The sequence below is a fragment of the Prunus mume genome, linkage group LG7 (assembly GCF_029339155.1).
Source record: "Prunus mume cultivar Tortuosa linkage group LG7, ASM2933915v1, whole genome shotgun sequence".
In the NCBI taxonomy this organism is placed as follows: domain Eukaryota; kingdom Viridiplantae; phylum Streptophyta; class Magnoliopsida; order Rosales; family Rosaceae; genus Prunus; species Prunus mume.
In genome coordinates this window covers 18,579,313-18,600,083 of record NC_142704.1, presented here as the reverse complement: position 1 = coordinate 18,600,083, position 20,771 = coordinate 18,579,313, and the positions used below count along the sequence as shown (strand labels likewise).

The 20,771-nt window shown below is 38.3% G+C and overlaps 2 protein-coding genes across 4 annotated transcripts; one reads left to right on the top strand and one right to left on the bottom strand.

Moving 5' to 3' along the window:
- Window positions 1–6,531: 6,531 nt before the first annotated feature.
- Window positions 6,532–8,546, bottom strand: ATG8F (Ubiquitin-like superfamily protein). The gene is made up of 6 exons (XM_008240335.2): window positions 8,400–8,546; window positions 8,021–8,062; window positions 7,854–7,909; window positions 7,470–7,522; window positions 7,033–7,151; window positions 6,532–6,936 (listed from the first exon to the last, which is right to left on the bottom strand). Exons 2-6 carry the CDS (start codon window positions 8,055–8,057, stop codon window positions 6,833–6,835), a joined length of 369 nt encoding a protein of 122 aa, XP_008238557.1. The 5' UTR covers window positions 8,058–8,062; window positions 8,400–8,546; the 3' UTR covers window positions 6,532–6,832.
- An 8,296-nt stretch (window positions 8,547–16,842) lies between these two features.
- Window positions 16,843–20,365, top strand: LOC103337183 (scarecrow-like protein 22). Of its 3 annotated transcripts, none has more exons than XM_089041164.1 (2): window positions 16,847–17,479; window positions 17,607–20,365. In XM_089041164.1, exon 2 carries the CDS (start codon window positions 17,708–17,710, stop codon window positions 19,970–19,972), a length of 2,265 nt encoding a protein of 754 aa, XP_088897290.1. In that variant the 5' UTR covers window positions 16,847–17,479; window positions 17,607–17,707; the 3' UTR covers window positions 19,973–20,365. The 3 variants fall into 3 exon arrangements, with proteins under 3 accessions (XP_008238556.2, XP_088897290.1, XP_088897289.1); XM_089041163.1 differs by having other exon boundaries at window positions 17,552–20,365; XM_008240334.2 differs by having other exon boundaries at window positions 16,843–20,365.
- Window positions 20,366–20,771: the final 406 nt, after the last annotated feature.

Sequence of the window (20,771 nt, the reverse complement as noted above, 5' to 3'; positions counted from 1 at the left end):
TGAGTTCGAAACCAAGCTTTCAAAAGGGTTTTTATAAAATCTGATGAGACTTTAGAAAAACACTCTTAGGTTCATCTCACTAACACCAAATAAGCATGATAAATCGATTAACGGCTTAGCTTGAAGAGCCTGTGACATGGGAGCTAAGCTTTCACAAGTTTAGCAATTTGAGAGAGAGAGAGAGAGAGAGAGACATGAATTCCTTATAGAGAACCAGAGCATGAGGTGAACAGAGCAAGATTAGAACGATTCATATCCTTAGAGGGAGAAGAAAACGAACGAAAAAGGAGATTGGGTGTCTTGAGTGAATTCTCATATGCTTTGACAAAACTTGGTCAGGCCTCTGAATGGGTTGTTTTTCTGGGTAGCAATAGCCCTCTTTTATAGGCATGAAGAACCCTAATTTCGTCTAATCCTTTTCCTCCATTTCTCGTTGCTTCCTTCCACTTAACCTTTTGGGTGAAATTCTTCCGTTCGAGATGCACGAGTAAGGGACCCTTTGTGGTTCCAATGGTTTGGCGCAGCTGGACCTCCCCATGAGGGTGAGGCACCACCTGTTTTCTCTCTTTGGTTTTCAAAATGAAGCTCATAATGGAAAAGAGGACGGGTAGAGCCTTTTGTCTGATGGGTATTTGTCCTTCACCCATGAATCTCCGCTGGTTCTTGTCATGACTCCTTATCTAACTTGTTTGGAGTCCTAACAGGGATGGAGCACGACGCCAGCTTTTTAGAAGGCTTTGGGCTGGGCTTGTGTGTATAGTGTCGGGTTATCAGCGTGTTATCTCCAGCATCTAATGGGCTTTTCGTCAAGCTGCTGGAAGTGACTTTAGTTTTTTAGGCATTCTATTGATATGGGCTGGGCTACTAGATGATTTCCTAAGGCTTTGGACCATTTTCTCTTCTCTCTCATGCTAACTCATGTGTTTGAGTTCTAAGAACGGGCTTGAGTTTTAATGCCCCCAAGTGGCTTAAAACGTGCGTTCCTCGAACCCTCAATGGGCCCTGTGATTGCTTGTTCCCCTCCATGCCACAACCTTCTCAGTGAGCCCCGGTTTAATTTTTGTGGCTTGGGTCCACTTGTGTCATAGCTTGGTGCTAGAATAATGGCTCTTTTCGCATGATGCCTATGCTTGCACTTGAATTTTATTATTTCAGGTCAAGTAACACCTAATGAGCATGTGAGCGTGATTTTTGTAAAGTTGGTATGTTTTATTTGGCCCCTTTGTATGTGCTTACTTGGCATGATGCGTGGCTGGTAGCATGTATTAGCGGGTCCCACAAATGCCCTTTTGTTCCGATTAAGCCCCTTTTGTATCTTCTTTTCTGTGTTGGGCCAGGAATTAATTTGGGCTAAACCCTTTGGATTTTTGGGCCTCAACACATCCTTTCATGTTCCGGACTATAGTCCAGTCCAGGCAGAGAGGCACTTGTATTTTGGTTGATAACTTGCTCATGAAATTTAAACATTAGTATTGTTTAAATTATGAGGATATTTAGTTGTCTTTTTTTTTTTTTTTTTGGAGCTTTTAGCTTTTAAGAAATGCACCTCCGCTGAAAAATTTACAGGTCCGCCATGACTCGTGTTGCAAGAAGGAGCCCAAATCGCAGGTTCGCATTCCAGTGGCCTAAGCTTCTCGAGCAACAGTGGTCTCGAAAACCGGGCCAACCCAAAGGCAAAACAACTGATATGTTGCTGGTTTCTTGATGTCGAACGAAATTTTTTATAAAAAAATCTAAAAATATACTACAAATTTCAGATTTTTTTAAAAATAAATACTTAGTCATATTCTTCACTTCCCACACCAAAACTCTATACAAATTCCTTTCTTTATATCTCATGTGAATAGTGGTTGTCATGGCAATAGGTGGAAACACTACAAGCCTTTGTAAGGGCTGCCACTATTCACATGAATAATAACAGCCCTTGCCTTACCCTTACCCTTTGCCATAGCAAATGGGTAGAAGTGCTCTAAGAGCAACTCCACTCATTTGCCCTTAGCCATGGCAAGGGGGGGAGCTAGGGCAGCTACTATTCACGTGAATATTGGTTGCCCTTACAAAATCTGAATTTTGTGTTTCCACCCGTTGCCCTTGCTAAGGGCAGTTACTATTTATTTTTTTGTTTTATTCAAAATTTTTTTTTACCTCAATAATTAATTTGGATAATATTTTCGGATAAGATTTACGGTTCCTACGTGTCAAGACTATTCATAATCGGATAAAATTTCGGAATAAGATTTTTTGGTTCAAATTTCGGATGAATTTCAAAATTCAAATTTCAGATAAATTTTTGGATTCAAATTTCGAATGAATTTCAAAATTTAAATTTCGGATGAATTTCAAAAATCAAATTTCAGATAAATTTGGGTTCAAATTTCGGATGAATTTCAAAATTTAAATTTCAGATAAATTTGGGTTCAAATTTCGGATGAATTTCAAATTTCAGATAAGATTTTCATCCAATCAAATCAAGCCACGTGGCATCTCTATCTTGCCAAATTTTTTATAAAACCAGAGGCTCACCTCATACCTCTCACACCACATCTTTCAATATTTTCATTTCTTATAGTTTAGAATTCATACTCCATTCATTCTCAATGGAAGAATATAGGAGATGCTTGGAGAGGCAAGAGAGAGAAAGAAAGGAGAGAAACCGTAGAGCCGATGAAATCAATGAGTTGCAGAGACAAGTTGATGAACAAGTTCTCATAGCAGTGGCAATGGAAGAGGAAGAGAACCAAGGTCGCCGCCGTGGTTCACAAGTCGGCCGTCGTCGGAATGTGGACAGACATAGGCATTCTCGGGGTAAGAATCTTTTGGAAGATTATTTTATCCCAACTGCTTTGTACTCTGATGTTGTTTTTTGAAGGCGATTTAGAATGCAACCTCATTTGTTCAATAAAATCATGCATGATATTTGCAATTATGATGCATACTTTGTTCAAAAGTGTGATGCTACTGGGGTTTTGGGCCTTCTTCCGGAGCAAAGCTTACAGTTTATACGCATGTTGGCGTATGGAGTATCTATTGATCAGGTGGATGAGGTTGCCCGAATGGGGAAGTCCACTACGTTGGAGGCTTTGGTAAGATTTTGTGATGCAGTTGAAAATCTGTACACTAGGGACTACCTGCATAGACCTACTCCCAGGGACCTCCAACGGCTTCTACAAAAAGCCGAAACTCGAGGATTTCGGAATGATTGGTAGCATCGACTGCATGCATTGCCAATGGAAGAATTGCCCAACTGCCTGGCAAGGTGATTACGGAAATAGAAAAGGCACAAAAAGTATCATCCTGGAAGCCGTTGCTGGCTTCGACACATGGGTTTGGCATGCATTCTTGGGAGTTGCCGGAGCCCAAAATGACCTCAACGTCCTGGGTCAATCTCCGGTCTTCAACGATGTTTTGACCGGCCAAGGCCCCAATATTACCTATCAAGTCAACAATACAGTCTACTAGACGGGGTATTATCTAGCTGACGGTATCTACCCAAGGTAGACCACATTTGTCAAATCCATTCCGAATCCCCGATCCCATAAGCAAAAATTATTTGCTACTTATCAAGAAGGATACAGGAAAGATGTCGAAAGGTGTTTTGGCATCCTTCAAGCTCGATGGTTAATTGTTCGAGGTGCGGCCCGTATGTTTGATGAGGAGATCCTCCAAAGCATTATGATGACTTGTATCATCCTCCATAATATGATTGTGGAGGATGAGTACGATTATGATCTGGAGAGGTCTATGAACCGGATCCAATAAACACGGCCTTGACCCGGATTTATGAAAGGCCCATGGGGCCAAATGGAGAACCGTTTGAGCCGGAACCGTTGGTGAGGGACGATTGTATGATGACCCGGATGATAGATCGATATACAGAGATGCAATCTTCGTATATTCATGAAAGCCGTCAACTTGACTTGATAGAGCATATATGGACGGTGAAAGGGAATGAAGATGAATGATGGAGCATAGATGCTTTGGTTATGTTTTAGGACTTATGTTTTGGTTGTGTTGTTTAGTATTGCTTATGGTTTGGTTGTGTTGTTTTTTTATTTATTATTGTGCCTTGTTTGTAGTTTTTGTTTTAATTTTAATTATGTTTTGTTTGATGTATGAAATATGTTGAATAAAATTGTCTTTTATTGAATGCTTTGTTTATTAAATAAAGAAATCCAATACAAGTCATTAAGAATTACTACTACTAAAATAAAAAACATGAAGTACACCAACTTTAATAGAAAACAAGAAAAATAAAAATACATAAAAGGTATGCCAACTAATTTAATGGTTTTGATCATTTAATCAATCCATGTTGCTAGGCCCATCATCCTGGAAAAGTCTTCTTCTCATAATATCCCTTCGTTCTAGCTTCCAATATTGTTTTGTATCAGGGGACATATGGCTTGTATCCATCGCCATAGTTTCGGATCCGTCTTCTCCATATCTTTTTTGCGCAAATACTCCTTTTCTCATGCACACTCGGCTTGAATTGCCACCTCCATATCTTGGCGTTTTTGCTCCATTTCAATTCTTATGCCGTTTTGCCTTGCAATTTCCTCCAAAAACTTTGAATTATGATTGCTTGAATTACCCGTTTTCTTTGCCTTCGCAGCCTTTCGGCCAATGGGCCTCGGTTCCTTTTGGATGGGTGAGTCTTCACTCATAGGGGAATCGAGAGGTGAATCCGATGTCGTTGCATCACGGAGAGGCGTCTCGTTTAACACAACGTCGGGACCCGTGGGAATAATATTGAAGCGTTTACAATATTTCACCACCTCCCAACATTCATGATGGGTGAATTTTTTTTTGCCACCCCCGGTTGCACCGAACCACATCTGTGCTTGAATGAGCTATTTAACAAAAAAATGGAAATGCAATAACTATTTAAAATATATTGGATATGCAAGTAACAAAATAAAAATAATGGAAATGCAATTAACCTTACAAATAAATTGGAAGTGCAAGAAATATGAAGAAACAATTGGAAATGCAAGAAATATTAACAACATATTGAAAATGCAAGAAATATTAACAAAATATTTGAAATGCAAGAAATATTAACAAAATATTGAAAATACAATAAATATTAACAACATATATATATTAGGACATTAAACTTAATATAACAAAAATTACAAAATACTTACCTCGTTAGTACGATTTTCCCCACTTCTATACAAGTTCATCGCTTTTGCCAAGGCATCTCTCCATTTTGCCATCTCTTTGTTGAGAAGTTTTCACCTACTCGACAATGTCATTTCCGTACGAGGCGAGTCCGGAATTTTTTCGCAAAATTCGGCATGAATTTTTTTCCACATATGGAAAAATTTCATCTCATTGCCTGTCAAGGGACAATGACAAACTCGGAGCCAAGCCTCACACAAAGAAACATCTTCCATGGTGCTCCACGCCCCTCTGGTTTCAATAGAAGAAGCCATAAAAATAAGAAATAAAATTACAAGGTGAAAGAGATGAAAATGTTGAGTGAAGAGTGAAGAAAATGTTGAGTGAAGAGTGAAAAAAATGTTTAGTAATTGTAGAAGTAGAATAAAATGTATGAGAATTGGTGTTGAAAGTGAAGGGTATTTATAGGTATTTATAGAAAAAAAAAATCAGAATTTTTAAGTATTTTTTAGTATTTTTTTTATATATAAAAATTCGATTTTTTTTCATAATTTTATTGCTGAAAAATCGCCAGCCGTTGGATGAAGCTTTGGAATCAAATCGAGCGCTGGGGCGTGTCACATGTCTTCCACCGTTGATTGGCGTCGCGACGCTAGTTCAAATTCCAACAGAAAAAAATTTGAATCGCGCGTGACGACGTCGACTGACGTCACCCCGCGTTTTGGACCAGGCGGAACTTGCCTTTTCGGGCCAGCCCGAGTTGGTGGGTCCCACACCCGGGCTGGCTGCTCCTGAACGAAATTTCCCCCCACCACCCTCTGGCTCCGGTGGACTTGGCTAAGGTGGAAACAAAATGGCTGCCACTATTCATGTGAATAGTGGCAGCCCTTGCCTTGCTTTTGCCCATAGAAGTGGAAGTGCTCTTAGCGTAGCGTATAGACGTATAGAAGTATAAAAGCTCTTAGCCAACCAAAGCTTCATCAGATTAACAACAGAAGTTGCGTACTGATCAATCTCCCATGACAGACCCAAAGAAATTTAATCCGGCCCATGGCCGAAGCCCACAAATACACAGCTCAATCTCTCCCATTTATGACTTTTGCACCCTTTTTTAATAATCAGTGTCTTTACCTTTGGGCGTTGAACTTTGAGAGGGAGAAAGAGAGACAAAGAGATAGAGCTTTAAATGTAGGCGTTGAAATGGGGGAAAATCGCTCTGTTTTCCTCTCTTTTTCTATTTCTTTTTCATGGCCGTCTAGACAATTCTTCCTAGCAATGAACAGGCAGTGAGTGCCGGTGAAGGCACCCGAAAATATGCAGAGATTGCTGTTCTAGGCAGCAAACGTTATGTCATAAGGCACATGAGTATGCATTGTGGCATGTCAAAAGATGCAACAAGAAGAAAGGTTTGCATTAAACTTTGGTCAAAGTCACAGCTTCACATAACCATGACCCAGCCAAAACTGGCAATAAACCGGTAGCTTCATTGAATGATTATGAATAGCAACAAGCAAGAAACTTTAATGTTAAACCGGAGCTTAGAAGTTATATACAATATGTGACTATACACATTATCACCAGAGAGGTGTTTATGAACTAGGCATAATAAAAGAAGCATCGGATTCAGAACAAGGTAATGAAGATGATAGCGATAAAATCAGGTAGCTGGGACTGGAAGAAAGATGGTGGGTATCCAACTAATCGAGGGCTACAGCGGAACCTGATAACCAAAAGTGTTCTCACCGCTGTAAGTGACGTAAAGAAACCCATCTTCATCCTTCTTCTCTTCATATATGGCAGACATGATTGCACCTGTAAAAGACAGAAGACATTATAAATGGGACATGTTCAATCAAAAGGCCAAGCAAAAGGCACCATCCCCTAAAAGACAATTTCACAAGAATTTACCTGTTGGTGGGAGTACATTGTCCACAAATATAAAGATAGCCTTCTCTGCACTCAACTTAATCCTTTTGCGGATAACATAAACGAATTGTCCAACAGTTAGGTCGGCTGGGACAAGGTACCTGTCATTTTCAGATTCCGTTTATAGTTAAAGAAACAGTCAAAAAGCAACGGATGTTGTTGAAATATCATAGAGGCAATCAAACATAACCAAATTTTCGGCATTTTACCAATAACGATATATTAAACATAACAAATAAAGAACATCCAACTTAAGCCTTTGGAAGAATTAGATGAGAAAAGAGAGGGCCGGTTAAACTTTGGTCCTAAATTGGAAAGATGTAAACTTTGCTAGAAATTGAACTAAGATAAACAAGAAAAATGGAATCAACAAGCAGCAATGTTATATATCAGGGATCAAGAAAGAAAGTAAAGCTTACTTTTTCTTATCAATGTTTGGGATATCACTTCTTTCTGCCTTCTCCACAATCACCTTCAAATCATAAAATCAAGATTTTATACAACATGGGTAAGAAAGCCAAAATCAGGATGCATTTTGCTTAGTTATAGGAAGTAGAACTCCAAAAAAGAATGCATCCTTGACATCCTTGTGGAAACTATTAACACATCTGAAATCAACTTCTCTATTAGCTGATACAATCTCACTACAACAGACAAGCATAATACTTTATGCAAATTTAGTGCCAGATACAAATAATACAGAACCATTCAAATAATTTACTACATAAAAATTATGTGCAAGTATTTCACATCATGGGAAGTAATTGAAAATGGATAACTGAGTTTGGATTTCAAATTCTTACTGGAATTCTATCCGGGTATTTCTCTCTGATCCTAGCAGCCTCTGCCCGTCTCTTCTCTGAAAATAATACAAACCATAAACATCAAAATTCTTTGACTAACGTTCTTGTATTAAATAAACTCGACAAGGTAATAAAAACAACTCTTTGGGATGAAAAATACTACATACCAAGATCATGTTCTTGCTTGAAGTAACTCTTTGCCATTCTGCCTGAAATTTGCATACAACATAAGAAAAAAGTAAAAATCAAAAGCAATTCAGTTCAATTACACAAGTTAAAAGTAGACAACATCTTCTTTATCTCTTAATTAACACCCTTGATCACATGGATTATAAAATATTGAAATTAAAAAGAAAAACACACAAAATATTACTCAAAATAAACCCACGTGAAATTCACCATCCAAAACTCAGATTTTCACACACAGAAAGACAATCAGAAGTCAATTCTGACATCAAAAGACTACTGGGTTATTATCAACAGATTATATTAACAGGGTACAAAATTGAAAGGGAGTTAATACGAAATAGCAGATGGAAATCGAACCTCGTGAAGTCTGAAGACGAACCCAGAAAGCAAAAAGAGAGCTTCTTGATCAGAAAGTCCACGAAATCCCGTGAGCTTGGTTTGGTTTGGTTTGGTTTGGTTGACGATGATAATATAGTGGTGGCTTTGCTTTGGGTTTTTCCGTTATATATTAATTATATTATATAATTTATGATATTTATCCATTAATTTAATAATTTCTATAATTTCTAAAACGAATTGGATGTTTTAGAAAAAGAAGGTTTCTCTTTAGGTCCATCCGTCCGCTCATAGTTAATGCATACGTGGCCGAAGTTTATGATTGCGCTCCAAACAAACAGGCCCCACCTAGAAGGTATCCTTCATTGCTCACAGCTCACTCTGATTGGTTGGGAAACCGTGTTGGATATGGTTTCCGAAGAAAAATGAAACCGTCTTTGCTGATGGGTCCTCCGCTACCTTAATTAGGACCGTTGGATTAGAAGATTGTTTCTGGATGGAGACTAACGGTTGATCAGATGGGTCTGCACCGCTGTTAATATAATGCGAAGTACGGTATCATAACAACTTAGAATATGCCTCTACGATTCCTCGTTATCAAACTCTTTGGTTTAAATTGCTAATGATCGGATATACTTATTTAACAAACATAACGAAATCTTATTTTTGAGCTGTAAAATATTTAATTTAAAGTTTTTTTATTTATTTCTGGATTGTTCATGAAAAAATTGGTTAAATTGAACATTTTTAAACTTCGATTATCCGCATTTTCAGTTTAATTTTATCTATTAAACTGTTTTTGTTAAATGAATGAACGATGACCGACGTATTTAAACATCGACACAAGTAAAAGCGCTTTTAAAAGTTACTTTTATTTGCACTCAACACTATCTTTCCCCACTTAGAAAATTTTAGAGTTTCAAATTTACCCCTTAAGAAAAAAATATATATGATTTTCTTGATTTTGTTATTGAAAACACTTCAGCCCAAATTCAACTTTCTTTGGGCCTTTGGGCTGCCCAGATGTTGCATTTCTCATATTTCAAGCTTGAATTTTTAATATTTTGTTAGGTATTTTGACCGCATGGGATTTCTAAGTCCTATATGGCCCCAAATCTCATCTCCAAGTAATCCACCGATTCTTTGGGGAGGGGCAGAGTCATTTTTGACTTAGGATATCAATTCAATTGGTTTTTTTTTTAGGTCAAACACCTTGCTCAACACTTCATTGCGTCGATCGGCCTGCAACAAGGTCAAATGCAGCCATCAAGCTCTCTATTATCATCATGAATCATGACATATATAATATATACTTGACTAAACATAGCACGAAAAAAATATATCAATTATTGAAGATTGCATAATTCTTTTGGCTCATGTGCTAGATTGTTCATGTTTTTCGTGAAACTAATCAAGTAGCTCATAGACGTGCTTGTTATCTTGATCAAATTTATTTTGTTGATATGGGGATCCTCCCGATATCATTCAAGATGTTTTGTTAAGTGACCTTAAGTAATCGTGATTTTACTTCAAAATAATTCATCGCTTTCTTTCAAAAACAAAAAAACAACCATACAACTTTCAAAATCAAAACCAAACATCAATTATATTCAAGATATTATATACTATTTAAAGAAGTAGCTCATAATAATATAATATGATCTTTTTTATAGATGACCAAATCATCATCTGGAAACTTTTGTTTCAGTGAGAGGGACTTGAATTGAAACAAGATAAATTTCTTTTTTAGAGGGAAACACATGGTCTTTGCACTTCTTTTGATAGCTTGCAGCCACCATTTAGCTTAGCCAAAACAATGAAAGAGGAGGATATAGAGGCACAATGGACCCTAAGCAAACAAGAAAATCAAGCCAAAAGCAAACCTTGTCTCCTAGCTTACTTTACAATTCTATATGCAAATGAATTAGACTGCAATGACTTGTGATTATTTGCTTTTTAATCATGACCACCAGACAAACACCTAACCTTAATGACTTATCATTCAATAAAGTGTACAAAAAGACAGTAATATATGACCTATGTATAGCTAATAACCTTAATTTTCTAAGCATTGGGACTTGTCCACACCCAGTTTTGTAATTGAAAATTTTATCAGCTTTAAGTTGCATGGAAGAAGTTTTTATAACTTGCAATTAAAGTCATAAAGTTTTACATCTTCAAAAAGCTAAATAAAGTTATCTACATTGCAAACAAAAGCTCTTGGCTTTATAGTTTAAAAGATTAGAGCATCTCCAACAGTAGTAGCTTAATAAAGTTTGTCGAGTCTATTAGAGATTCTCTAATCATTGAGTAACACGTAAGGGTGGTTATAAAGTAGAGCGGGTATATAGGATTGAACAAAAGATATGAATCACATATCTAATTACTGCCGTGGTTATGCATCATCATTCATGGAGGTTAATTTGGATGGTTTAATTAAACATTCATGTACATGCTCTTGGAGCTAGCTCCTTACCAGAACATGTTCTCCAAGAATATACATGGGCTCTTAAAACCAAACCCAAGTAAGCATTGGAACTTTGGGCTTGTGTAACGTTTGACGTTTCCTCTTTTTGTTTTTTTTAGTACGGTTTAGTAGTATAATTTGTTCACGTTTTATAATATAAATAGACAACATAGTTATTGTTTCTCACTTTTAAAGTATAATATTAATAAATTCACTATATAGCACGTAAATAATATTAAAGTTACGTAATATTTTTTTTCCATGGGGTTGGACTTTTAAGTACGGACAATAATTCTTAAGAGTCAAATGAATAGGAAAAGTAGAAGGGTAATGGTCGTTTAGACTTGTTAGCAATACTTTACTTTCAAGTCCTCAAATCATAGCTAGGAGCTGTCATTGCTTGAGCAGCCCACGTTCACAACAACATATGTTCATTGAATTTTTCGTACTGAAGGGTATTGAGTTATTATATCTGTTTGTGTAATTTCATTGCTTTTTAATTTCTTAATCCTTCGAATGCTTCTGTTTGGTAAGTAGGAGACTCGTGATAATATTAATTTGCTCATGTTCTAGATTGCTCAACTTGCCGTGAGGGTAGAGGAAAGAACATGGCTGATGGCACCCACCACCATTCTCAATTGTACTTGAATAAAGAGAGAAGCTCTTCATAATTAAGGCCGTCAAATAAAACGATACATTATTTTATCGTTCGCTCGTCGCATGAGTAACACGTAATAAAGACTATATACACAACCATTTATATAAATTTTTTTTAGGTAACACATCTATCAATTTAGATGGTTCGATTGAATTCTCTCCAAGACTTTGGGTCATGAGGATTAGCTAGTCAAACTACAACTCCTACTTTAATTCACCATGTTTCTTTCATTTTCTTTCACAGACACACATTGGCGTGCCAAGAAAATATCACATGTCCTTCTAGCAAATTCAAATCTCACGTACCCTAAACTCAGATGGATGGGGCATAGTGACTCAGCGAGGGACCTGATGAGTTGCTACTCATGGCAAACAAAACAAACAAATTGTATATACAGTTAAGGAAAAAAAAAATTATTTGAAAAAAACATTGGTGGGGCAAAGAGGGATTTAGTTGTGTCACTTTCCACTTGATAAAATGGAAGGTTTTTGCCTTAGAGATCACATGGGGCTGTATATAAACTAAGCCCCCATATCCTGACATGTCCAAATCATGGTTTTCACGCTAGACCAAAGCATGTCCCCTCTCATCCCTTCCACACAAATACCCAAAAAAATTATTTTTTTTTCTCAAATGCACATAGACAAGGCTGTTCAAGTCTTGGAGCCACGCAATCCCCATGAACCCCTCTCGTCTCATGGATTCTATTATTGTTTTGAGAGAATGAAAGCATTCAAAGGACAGAGACTTGCTTGTATTGTATCAAAGACAAAGTACAGTCAAACTAAGGTTTGTGTTTGTGTTTGGCAGTTCATTTCCAGAAGTTCAATTGGAAAACAGTTAACAGTTTGATACGCTAATTAAAAGTGGGAATCGAATCTACGACCTCATATGCATATAAAGGTAAATACTTTAAACCACGTTAATTAAACAAAGCGTACACGGTACAGGTGTCGGACAGAGCTTATAGTTTGATGGTGGTTGCATTTCAATTTTGTATTGACAAAGCGGTGCCCGTGTGAATCCAATAATGCATGCCCGACCAAGACCTATAAACTAGTCTTCTCCTTCCAAATATGACAACTTGTGACTCTGGTTTTTCATCAGTACAATCATCAGTACAATCAGTATAAGCCTCCTCGTGCATATGTACATTGTACATTGGTCACTTTCAAGAAATACACTCGCGATAACTTTGTGGACGTAATCACATTGCACCGATCTATATATCTGTACATATTCCAATTTCACAAGTGATAGGACCTAAATATTTAAGTATATAGCTTCCGGGAAGCGATCTCTTTTTTTCTTTTTTTTTCTTTCAAGAAATTAAAATCATTTGTGCGGCCTACTCTACATTGTAATTTAAAGCAATGGCCGAGAAATTAGGGATTTTTAGGGCTAACAAGTCGAATGAGGCGAGGTTAATGGGATCGGGTGTAGCCGATTCTACACAAAAACTATGGAATCATCCACTAAGAATCAATTTTGAAAGAAGCATTTTGTCATTTTATGAAATGACACAATCAAATTAAGCCTGGACTGCTCTGGTTCTAAGATCTATTTACTTTTAGTCTGAAACTGTCTCAAAAGGCGTAAATAATAGAGTGGACACTTGTCGATTGAGATAAATTAATTTCTCATGCACAAATAAAATAACATAAAGACCATTTATTTTGAATAAGAAATTATAAATATGGCAGCAGGTTGTGAGTACCGATGTAGATACAATTCTTTGTATTATTATTTTTATGTATAAAGTTGTAAAAGAATCGGGCCACCCAAAAAAAAAAGGCTGTCAAAAAGATCATGCATAACTTTCTTTCTCTTTTTTGAAAAAATTGTTTACCTGCTATGATTGTGGACAGTTAGCAAGCTAGCTTAAATTGTAACCATGGAAGGAATTTATTTTAATTGAATTAGTTTTGTGAAATAGTTGCGGATGTACTGAGTGGTAATCGATCGATTTTTCATCGATATCGATCGACATTCACGCCTCGTGTTAGAGACATATTACATGCATGATTTTTTGTTGTTCTTTTATCCAATAATTGTGGAGACAAGTTAGCTTTATTTATTCTATCTTTATTTCTCTCTGTTATAATTAGTTTGTATTTTCTAATGATGCAAAGTCAAAATAGTCAAAAATAAAGAAGCAGGTCAAAGTAATACGTGATCCATTCAATTCAATGGTTAGGTTCAAAGTTTCTTGTACATGTGCGGAGCAGCAGATCCAAGCTGTACCCGGGGTACTATTTTCACCTGGACCAGACCACAAGAAGAAAACAAATATAAAAATAAAAAGAGCAAAACAGCTTTTTTCCAAAATGACAGACAAGTCCCACAACTTTACCCACCTTTCCCTTCCCGCCAGAGTTACTGTGTATGGTAAAAAGGTGAAACAACGGAAAATCAATTTATCACCTCGCCGCCATTTTTAGCAAAGACCAACAACGACTGCCTGCATAGACCCACGCGCGGATTGATCTACACGTAACACACCCGGAGCTACGATGCGGAATTCAACTCGCTGCGATTAAAGCGTGTTACGTGACGCGTGAGTCTTTGGTGTTTTTAATCTGAACCACTCATTTTGACGTCGTCGTTTTCGAGTGGAGAAAATGTGAAAATAATCTTCTTGGGCTTTTCTTTGGTCTTCATGGGGTCGTTGTCTGATTTTTGTAGCGGACAGCGGACTGCGCACGCAGTTCCCAATACCAAACGAGCAAAAGTGATGTGGGCTTTAACGTTATTGACCCCCTCTTACTACTTCATACGCTGTCGTTTCACTTAATTTTCTTGCTTTTTATTATTTATTTGTTTTGAATACCAACGATAATCTAAACTACAAGAGAAAGAGGTTTCCCACACACATGAAAACTACGGGAAAATAGAATAGTTACTAAGATGCCATGAGGACTCGAACCTAAAATCACTGGTATGTACGACTATTTTTCAGTAATTCAATGCATGCCAAAAGTCTTTTTGGCTCAATTAACCCTCTAAGGGTCAGTTTGGGATTGTTGTTACTTTAAAAAAAAAATTGTTTCAACTGTACTTTGAAAATAATTAGCTGTAAAGTAAAGTAGCTAAACAATAATTTTAAAGTGTTGTTAGTACAAAAAAACCTTGTCAAAACTGTTTGGTAAATTATAATATAAAACAGTTGTAACTGTAAATAATGACTAAAATAGACATGATGTTGAAAGTGTTATGCACTAATCATGTGGTGGTAGTGGTGGATGTGGTGGTAGTGGTGATGAATGTGGAGGTGATGGGGATGGTGGGGATAGTGGAGGTTAAGGAGGAGGAGGTGGTAGTGGTGGTGGTATAGGTGGAGGTGGTGGTGGAGGAGGTGATGGTATAGTTGGATGTAGAGGTGGGGGTGATGTCATTTTTAAAATTAATGATGGTATTTTGGGATTAAAAATAATTATTAAATGCTCATCTCAGCTTCTTTTGAAACCAACTTTGAAAAGAAACCCAGAGCTTGCTTTTAAAAACTGTTGTCAAAAGACCACTACTTTTAAAATAATTATGATATTTTATTTTTACCGAACACCTTAAACTGCTTAACTTTAAAGTGAAGCATGTTTTTAGCGAAAAAAGCAATCCCAAATAGAGCCTAAACCTCTTCAAAGATTATGTTTTAACATAAATTTTGAATATGTTTGTAGTTACCCGTATATCATAGATTCATAGGTGATTGATATCATAAATAAATATAGTACACTTCTTCTAACTTTATCTTTGAGGGTGGTGCTTGAAATTCATATTTTATAGCCCAAAATAAAATCAAAAGTTCATAAGATCTTTATTTGTATTTAACTATCATTATTTTGATGAGGGGTTTTTCATTTTTGTGTGTTTGTTAGGTGTGTGTGTATATATATATATATATATTTTTTGTGTGTTAACGAGCTTTTAATTTGAAAATATAGTAATTGAGGAGGAAAACTTGGAGATATATATATATATATATATCTGCTTGAAATGAGAGAGTGGCTTCAACAACTCAACAAAGGGTCAAGTTTACAATCACAAGATACAAAATTTTGAAAAAAAATAAGGGATAGTGGCTTCCCCCCACCCATGGCCACCGCCAACCCCTCCCACCACAACCTCTTCAAGCTATAGTTTCGACCTTACAAATTATAATTTTCCTTCTTATTGGGGAGCTCTGCTTTTTATAGTCCATGTTGTTTTGTGTAATGGTTGCCCAAATTAAAAGCATATCTTTAGCTAGTGATTTTCTACTAAACCACCACATACTCGCCAAATTATATTTATAGTCCATGTAGTTTTGTCGATTTCTCACTTGAAGGACATGTGATTTCAATTTTAGCAATATAAACGTTATAGTTTGTTTAATATTCCCATTGAGAACAATATGTTAAATCAATAAACGAAACTTGATCTTTTTTTAACATTGATAAACACTCAAAGGGAAAAATTTATCCCTTTCCCCATGGCACAACAATTTGTTAGGGTTTTAAGAATTTTCATAGTGCGAAATCGAAGGATTATATCTCCGAAAAAGTCGACTCTACCCCTCCAAATGTTTATCACATGTTTGTCACTCCAAATGTAAACCAGGTGGCTCATTTATTAGCTAGATTCAGTCTTAATTGCTTGACCATTTTGAGTAAATTCTTGTCAATAAATGTATCGTGCATGTAAAACACATTTGTTAGCTAGATTTGCTCTTAATAACTAGGCGATTTTGAGTATACTCTTGTCAGTAAAAGTATTGTGCATGTAAGCATAGTGGCTCATTTGTCAGTTGGATTTGCTCTTAATTACTAGGCGATTTTGAGTCTACTCTTGTTAGTAAAATAAAAATAAATAAAAAATATTATTTATGCTCTCTATAGTTTTACCAAGAGCATTTTACAAGCATAAATAATTGTAGATGTTAAATTGACAATTTTACCCTTTTTTACAAATGTGAATTCGGGATGAAGATGTGACCGCTTTCACCAACGAAACAAAGAACCGGTTTGTGTTAATTCATTACCCGATTTAAACATGGTTTTTAAAGATTTGAAGATCTAATTGAATCTGTCAAAAAGGAAACAGGAATGGATAGTTGGATTGAACTTTGAACATGAATAGTTGTGCCTGTGGCAAAAAGGAAACATGAATAGTTGTACTGTATCTATGCAAGGAAAGACAGGATCTGACATGGCCTATAATGTAATTTAATATCCGGGGTGCCCTTTTATCAAAAAGCAGAGCGCCCATTTACCCTATGTAAAATAAGGTAAAGACAATGCCGTGACCACTATGCGGAGGTGACAGAAACCCAGCAATATAACAGAGCAAGAGGGAGGGAGGGAGAGATAAATTGGTTCAGAAGAAAGAAAAAAAAAGCAAAAATAAAAAAAGAGATTGGAAAAAAAATAAAAATAAAAATTGTAGAGAGAGAAAGAGATAGGGACTAGAGAGAGATGGTGAGGAGGGAGAGCACACTTTATTACCTTTTTTATGATGCACGCATCCATGGCAGAACAGGGAAGGGTACAGAGTACTCTCTGCTGCGACACAAGGGTAGAAGAAGAGATTAGAAGAAACAACAACACCACCTCTACCCACAACAACAACAACAGCTGCTAAGTCTAGAGAGAGAGAGAGAGAGAGAAGAGAGAGGGAGTTGAAATGGAACTCTGGCAAATAGTAAAGTAAGATATGATGGAACTGAGAAGGAAGACAGAGAACTTGTTCAGTAATGGTGAGCTACAGAAAAGAAAGAATCAATTTTTTGAAATGGGTTTGTTTAGTTTGAGCTGAAAAGATTTCATGGCATGCAAAGAGTGGATGGTGGGTGTGAATTTGAGGAAGACTCAGAAGAAAAACGAAGAGCTTTTTCTGCACAAATCTAAAAAGAACCCATTTTCTGAGCTTAACCCATTGCTCTGCCTCTTGTTCTTGTTTCCCTGAGCAAATCTTCTGCAACTTGGTTTGATCTTTCCAAAGGTTTGAGCTTTTTTTAATTTTAATTTTTGGGTTTGTAATATTTATGCAAGAGGGATGCCCTTTCATTTTCAGCAAGGGAAGGGGGTCTTAGAAATCGCAAATACAAGCTTAGCTTCAATTTTCACAGACAACGTCAACAGCAACAGCAACAAGTACTTGAGCCAGAAAGACGACTGCTTTTTCTACAACAACAGCTTTGTGAGCAGCGAACCCAACTCTGTTCTTCATATGAGAAGAAGCCCGAGCCCACCCACTTCTGCATCGACTCTCTCTTCGTCTTTCAACGGCGGTGGTGGTGGTGGGGGTGACAAAACGACGCCGCTGGCGGCGGAGACATCGCCTCCGGTGGGACCCGCGTCGACCAAAGACGAGTGGGCCTGCGAGCTTCAATCGATTCCGAGCGGCGGGTTGGAGGCCGTGACTGGATCAGGAGGCGTCGAGAGATGCGGGCTTGGGCTTGGTGGGTTGGAGGACTGGGAGACCATGCTCTCCGAAACGGCGGCGTCTCCGGGTCAAGACCAGTCGCTTCTCCGGTGGATCGCTGGGGATGTGGATGACACGTCGTTTGGGCTCAAGCAGCTCTTGCAGAGCGGGAACCAGAACGGCAGCAACAACAACAACAGCAACCCTCTTGATTTTGACGGCAATGCCGGTTTGGGAATCGTCGATCAGGGCCCGGGTTTCGACCTAATCGGTAGCAGCGTTTCGGGCACGAGTGTTTCGGGGCCGAATTTCGGGTTTTCCAGTTCTGGGTTTGTGAGCAACGGCAATAATAGCAGTAATGGGAAGGTGGGTTTTGTGCCTGGCTCTTCTGGGTTGCTAAATTACAAGGTTTCAAATGTTGGGTTGATGCACAACAACAACAATGGTGGGGGCAACAGTGTCAATTGCAACATTCAAAACCCCATTTTCTTTAATTCATCCAACACTATGGCTCTTCCTGTTTCTTTGCCTCTTGGTCATGTGGTTTACCAGCAGCAACAGTTTGAGAGCAGCCCAGATGAGAAGCCTCAGATTCTGAACCCACAGCTGTTCGTGAACAACCCGAATCAGCAGTCTCAGCTTTCTCAAAATCCAAACTTTTTTATGCCACTGGCTTATGCCCAGCAAGAACAACACCACCTGCTTCAGTCCCAGGCCAAACGCCACAACTCGGGTGGAATTGTAGACCCTGGCTCGCATCAGATCCAAAAAGTTCAGTTTTCTGATCCGGGTCATGAGTTTTTGCTGAGAAAACATCAGCAGCAGCAGCAGCAGCAATTTGGGTATCCTCAAGGCATGCAATTTCTGCCTCAGCAGCATCATGTTCCGCAGAAGCCATTGATGGTGCCGAAGCCGAAGGTTGCGGTGGGCCATGGTGAAGAAATGGCTCACCAGCAACAGCTCCAGCATACTTTGCTCGACCAGCTCTATAAGGCCGCAGAGCTGGTAGGGACTGGGAACTTTTCACACGCGCAAGGGATATTGGCGCGGCTCAATCACCAGCTTTCCCCTGTTGGAAAGCCCCTTCAGAGGGCTGCTTTCTATTTCAAGGAGGCTTTGCAACTCCTCCTCCTCATGAACAATCCAGCTACCTCTCCTCCACCAAGAACCCCAACCCCATTTGATGTCATCTTCAAAATGGGTGCTTACAAAGTGTTCTCTGAAGTTTCTCCACTTATTCAGTTTGTCAATTTCACCTGCAACCAGGCTCTTCTTGAGGCCGTCTCAGACACAGATCAGATTCACATTGTCGATTTTGATATTGGGTTTGGTGCTCATTGGGCTTCCTTTATGCAGGAGCTTCCTGTCAGGAATAGGGGTACTGCCCCTTCACTCAGAATCACTGCATTTGCCTCTCCTTCGACTCACCACCCGGTTGAGCTCGGGCTTATGCGTGATAATCTCACCCAATTTGCCAATGAGATTGGGATAAGTTTTGAGCTTGAAGTGGTTAACTTTGATTCTCTGGACCAGAGCTCTTACTCCCTGCCCATTTTTCGAGCCAACGATAATGAGACAGTTGCTGTGAATTTCCCCATTTGGTCTACTTCAAATCAACCGGCTGCGTTGCCCAATCTCCTTCGCTTTGTGAAGCAGCTGTCTCCCAAAATTATGGTGTCCTTGGATAGAGGGTGTGATAGAAGTGACCTTCCATTCCCGCAGCACATTCTGCAGGCCCTCCAGTCCTACATAAACCTTTTGGAATCTCTTGATGCGGTTAATGTGACCTCAGATGCTGTGAACAAGATTGAGAGGTTCCTTCTTCAGCCGAAGATTGAGAGCACTGTTCTAGGGCGTCTTCGAGCCCCGGACAAAATGCCCCTTTGGAAAACGCTTTTTGCCTCTGCCGGTTTCACCCCTGTACCCTTCAGTAACTTTACTGAAACGCAGGCAGAATGTGTGGTGAAGAGGACTCCAGCAAGGGGATTTCATGTGGAGAAGCGTCAAGAGTCACTTGTTCTATGCTGGCAGCGTCGAGAGCTCATCTCTGCTTCAGCCTGGAGGTGCTGAGGAGCAGCATTTTGACAAGCAGGGGAGGTTGGTTTTTTGCAACTCACAATTTATCGCAGAGGTCCAGCTTAGTCTACTCTGATAATATGTCAATAAATATTGAACTATCTTCTTGGCGCCTCTGTTATGACTTAATCCTTGTGAATTGTCACGTTTGTGAGTCTCCTTTGCTTATTGTGTATCTAGTCTAGACAGACTAGTATTTCAACAAATCGTCTAACAGGGAAGCCTAGTAGAGTCGTATTTCTTTTGAACATGGATATTGGTGCTATGGTACTTCAATGTTTAAATAGGAAAGCTGCATTTTCTTCTGGTTAAGGTGGTTATAATATGTTGTATACTTGGCAACAAATGAACGATAAATGGAAAAACAACTTACCGGATTTCAATTCATTTTGCGAGTTTTCTAGATTGACGTTCATTCTGTTGGTTTTAGAGACAGTAGTTCATTTGCTTGCTAATTTAATGGTTTTATCGATAGAAGTTCACTTATATAGAAATTGACTGCCAGATTTTCTGCTGGGTTTTATAAATAGAAGTTCATTCTTGCTAACTTGATGTATGAATTCCGAACTTGCACGTCATGTTGAGAATGCACCTCTCATTTGACACCTTGTTATGTTTCTTTTAACATAGGGTTTCTTGCACTCTTTTGCTCCTTGGTATGTTGAATTGAAGCTAGTTCTCTGTGATTCCACTTAGCAGTTAGTACCACCCAAATGAAGTATTTCTAGCAGTTCTCATGGTAACTAGGATTAAAGTGATTCATCAAACTCCTGTCACTAGGAACCGAACAACT

Bases quoted from the DNA above. Each gene is read 5' to 3' on its own strand.
- ATG8F (XM_008240335.2), bottom strand. From the start codon at position 8,057: ATGGCAAAGAGTTACTTCAAGCAAGAACATGATCTTG. The intron at 7,152-7,469 runs GTAAGCTTTACT...TGAAAATGACAG, and splicing joins CCAAACATTGATAAGAAAAA to GTACCTTGTCCCAGCCGACC. The intron at 6,937-7,032 runs GTAAATTCTTGT...TGTCTTTTACAG, and splicing joins CAATGTACTCCCACCAACAG to GTGCAATCATGTCTGCCATA.
- LOC103337183 (XM_008240334.2), top strand. From the start codon at position 17,534: ATGCCCTTTCATTTTCAGCAAGGGAAGGGGGTCTTAGAAATCGCAAAT.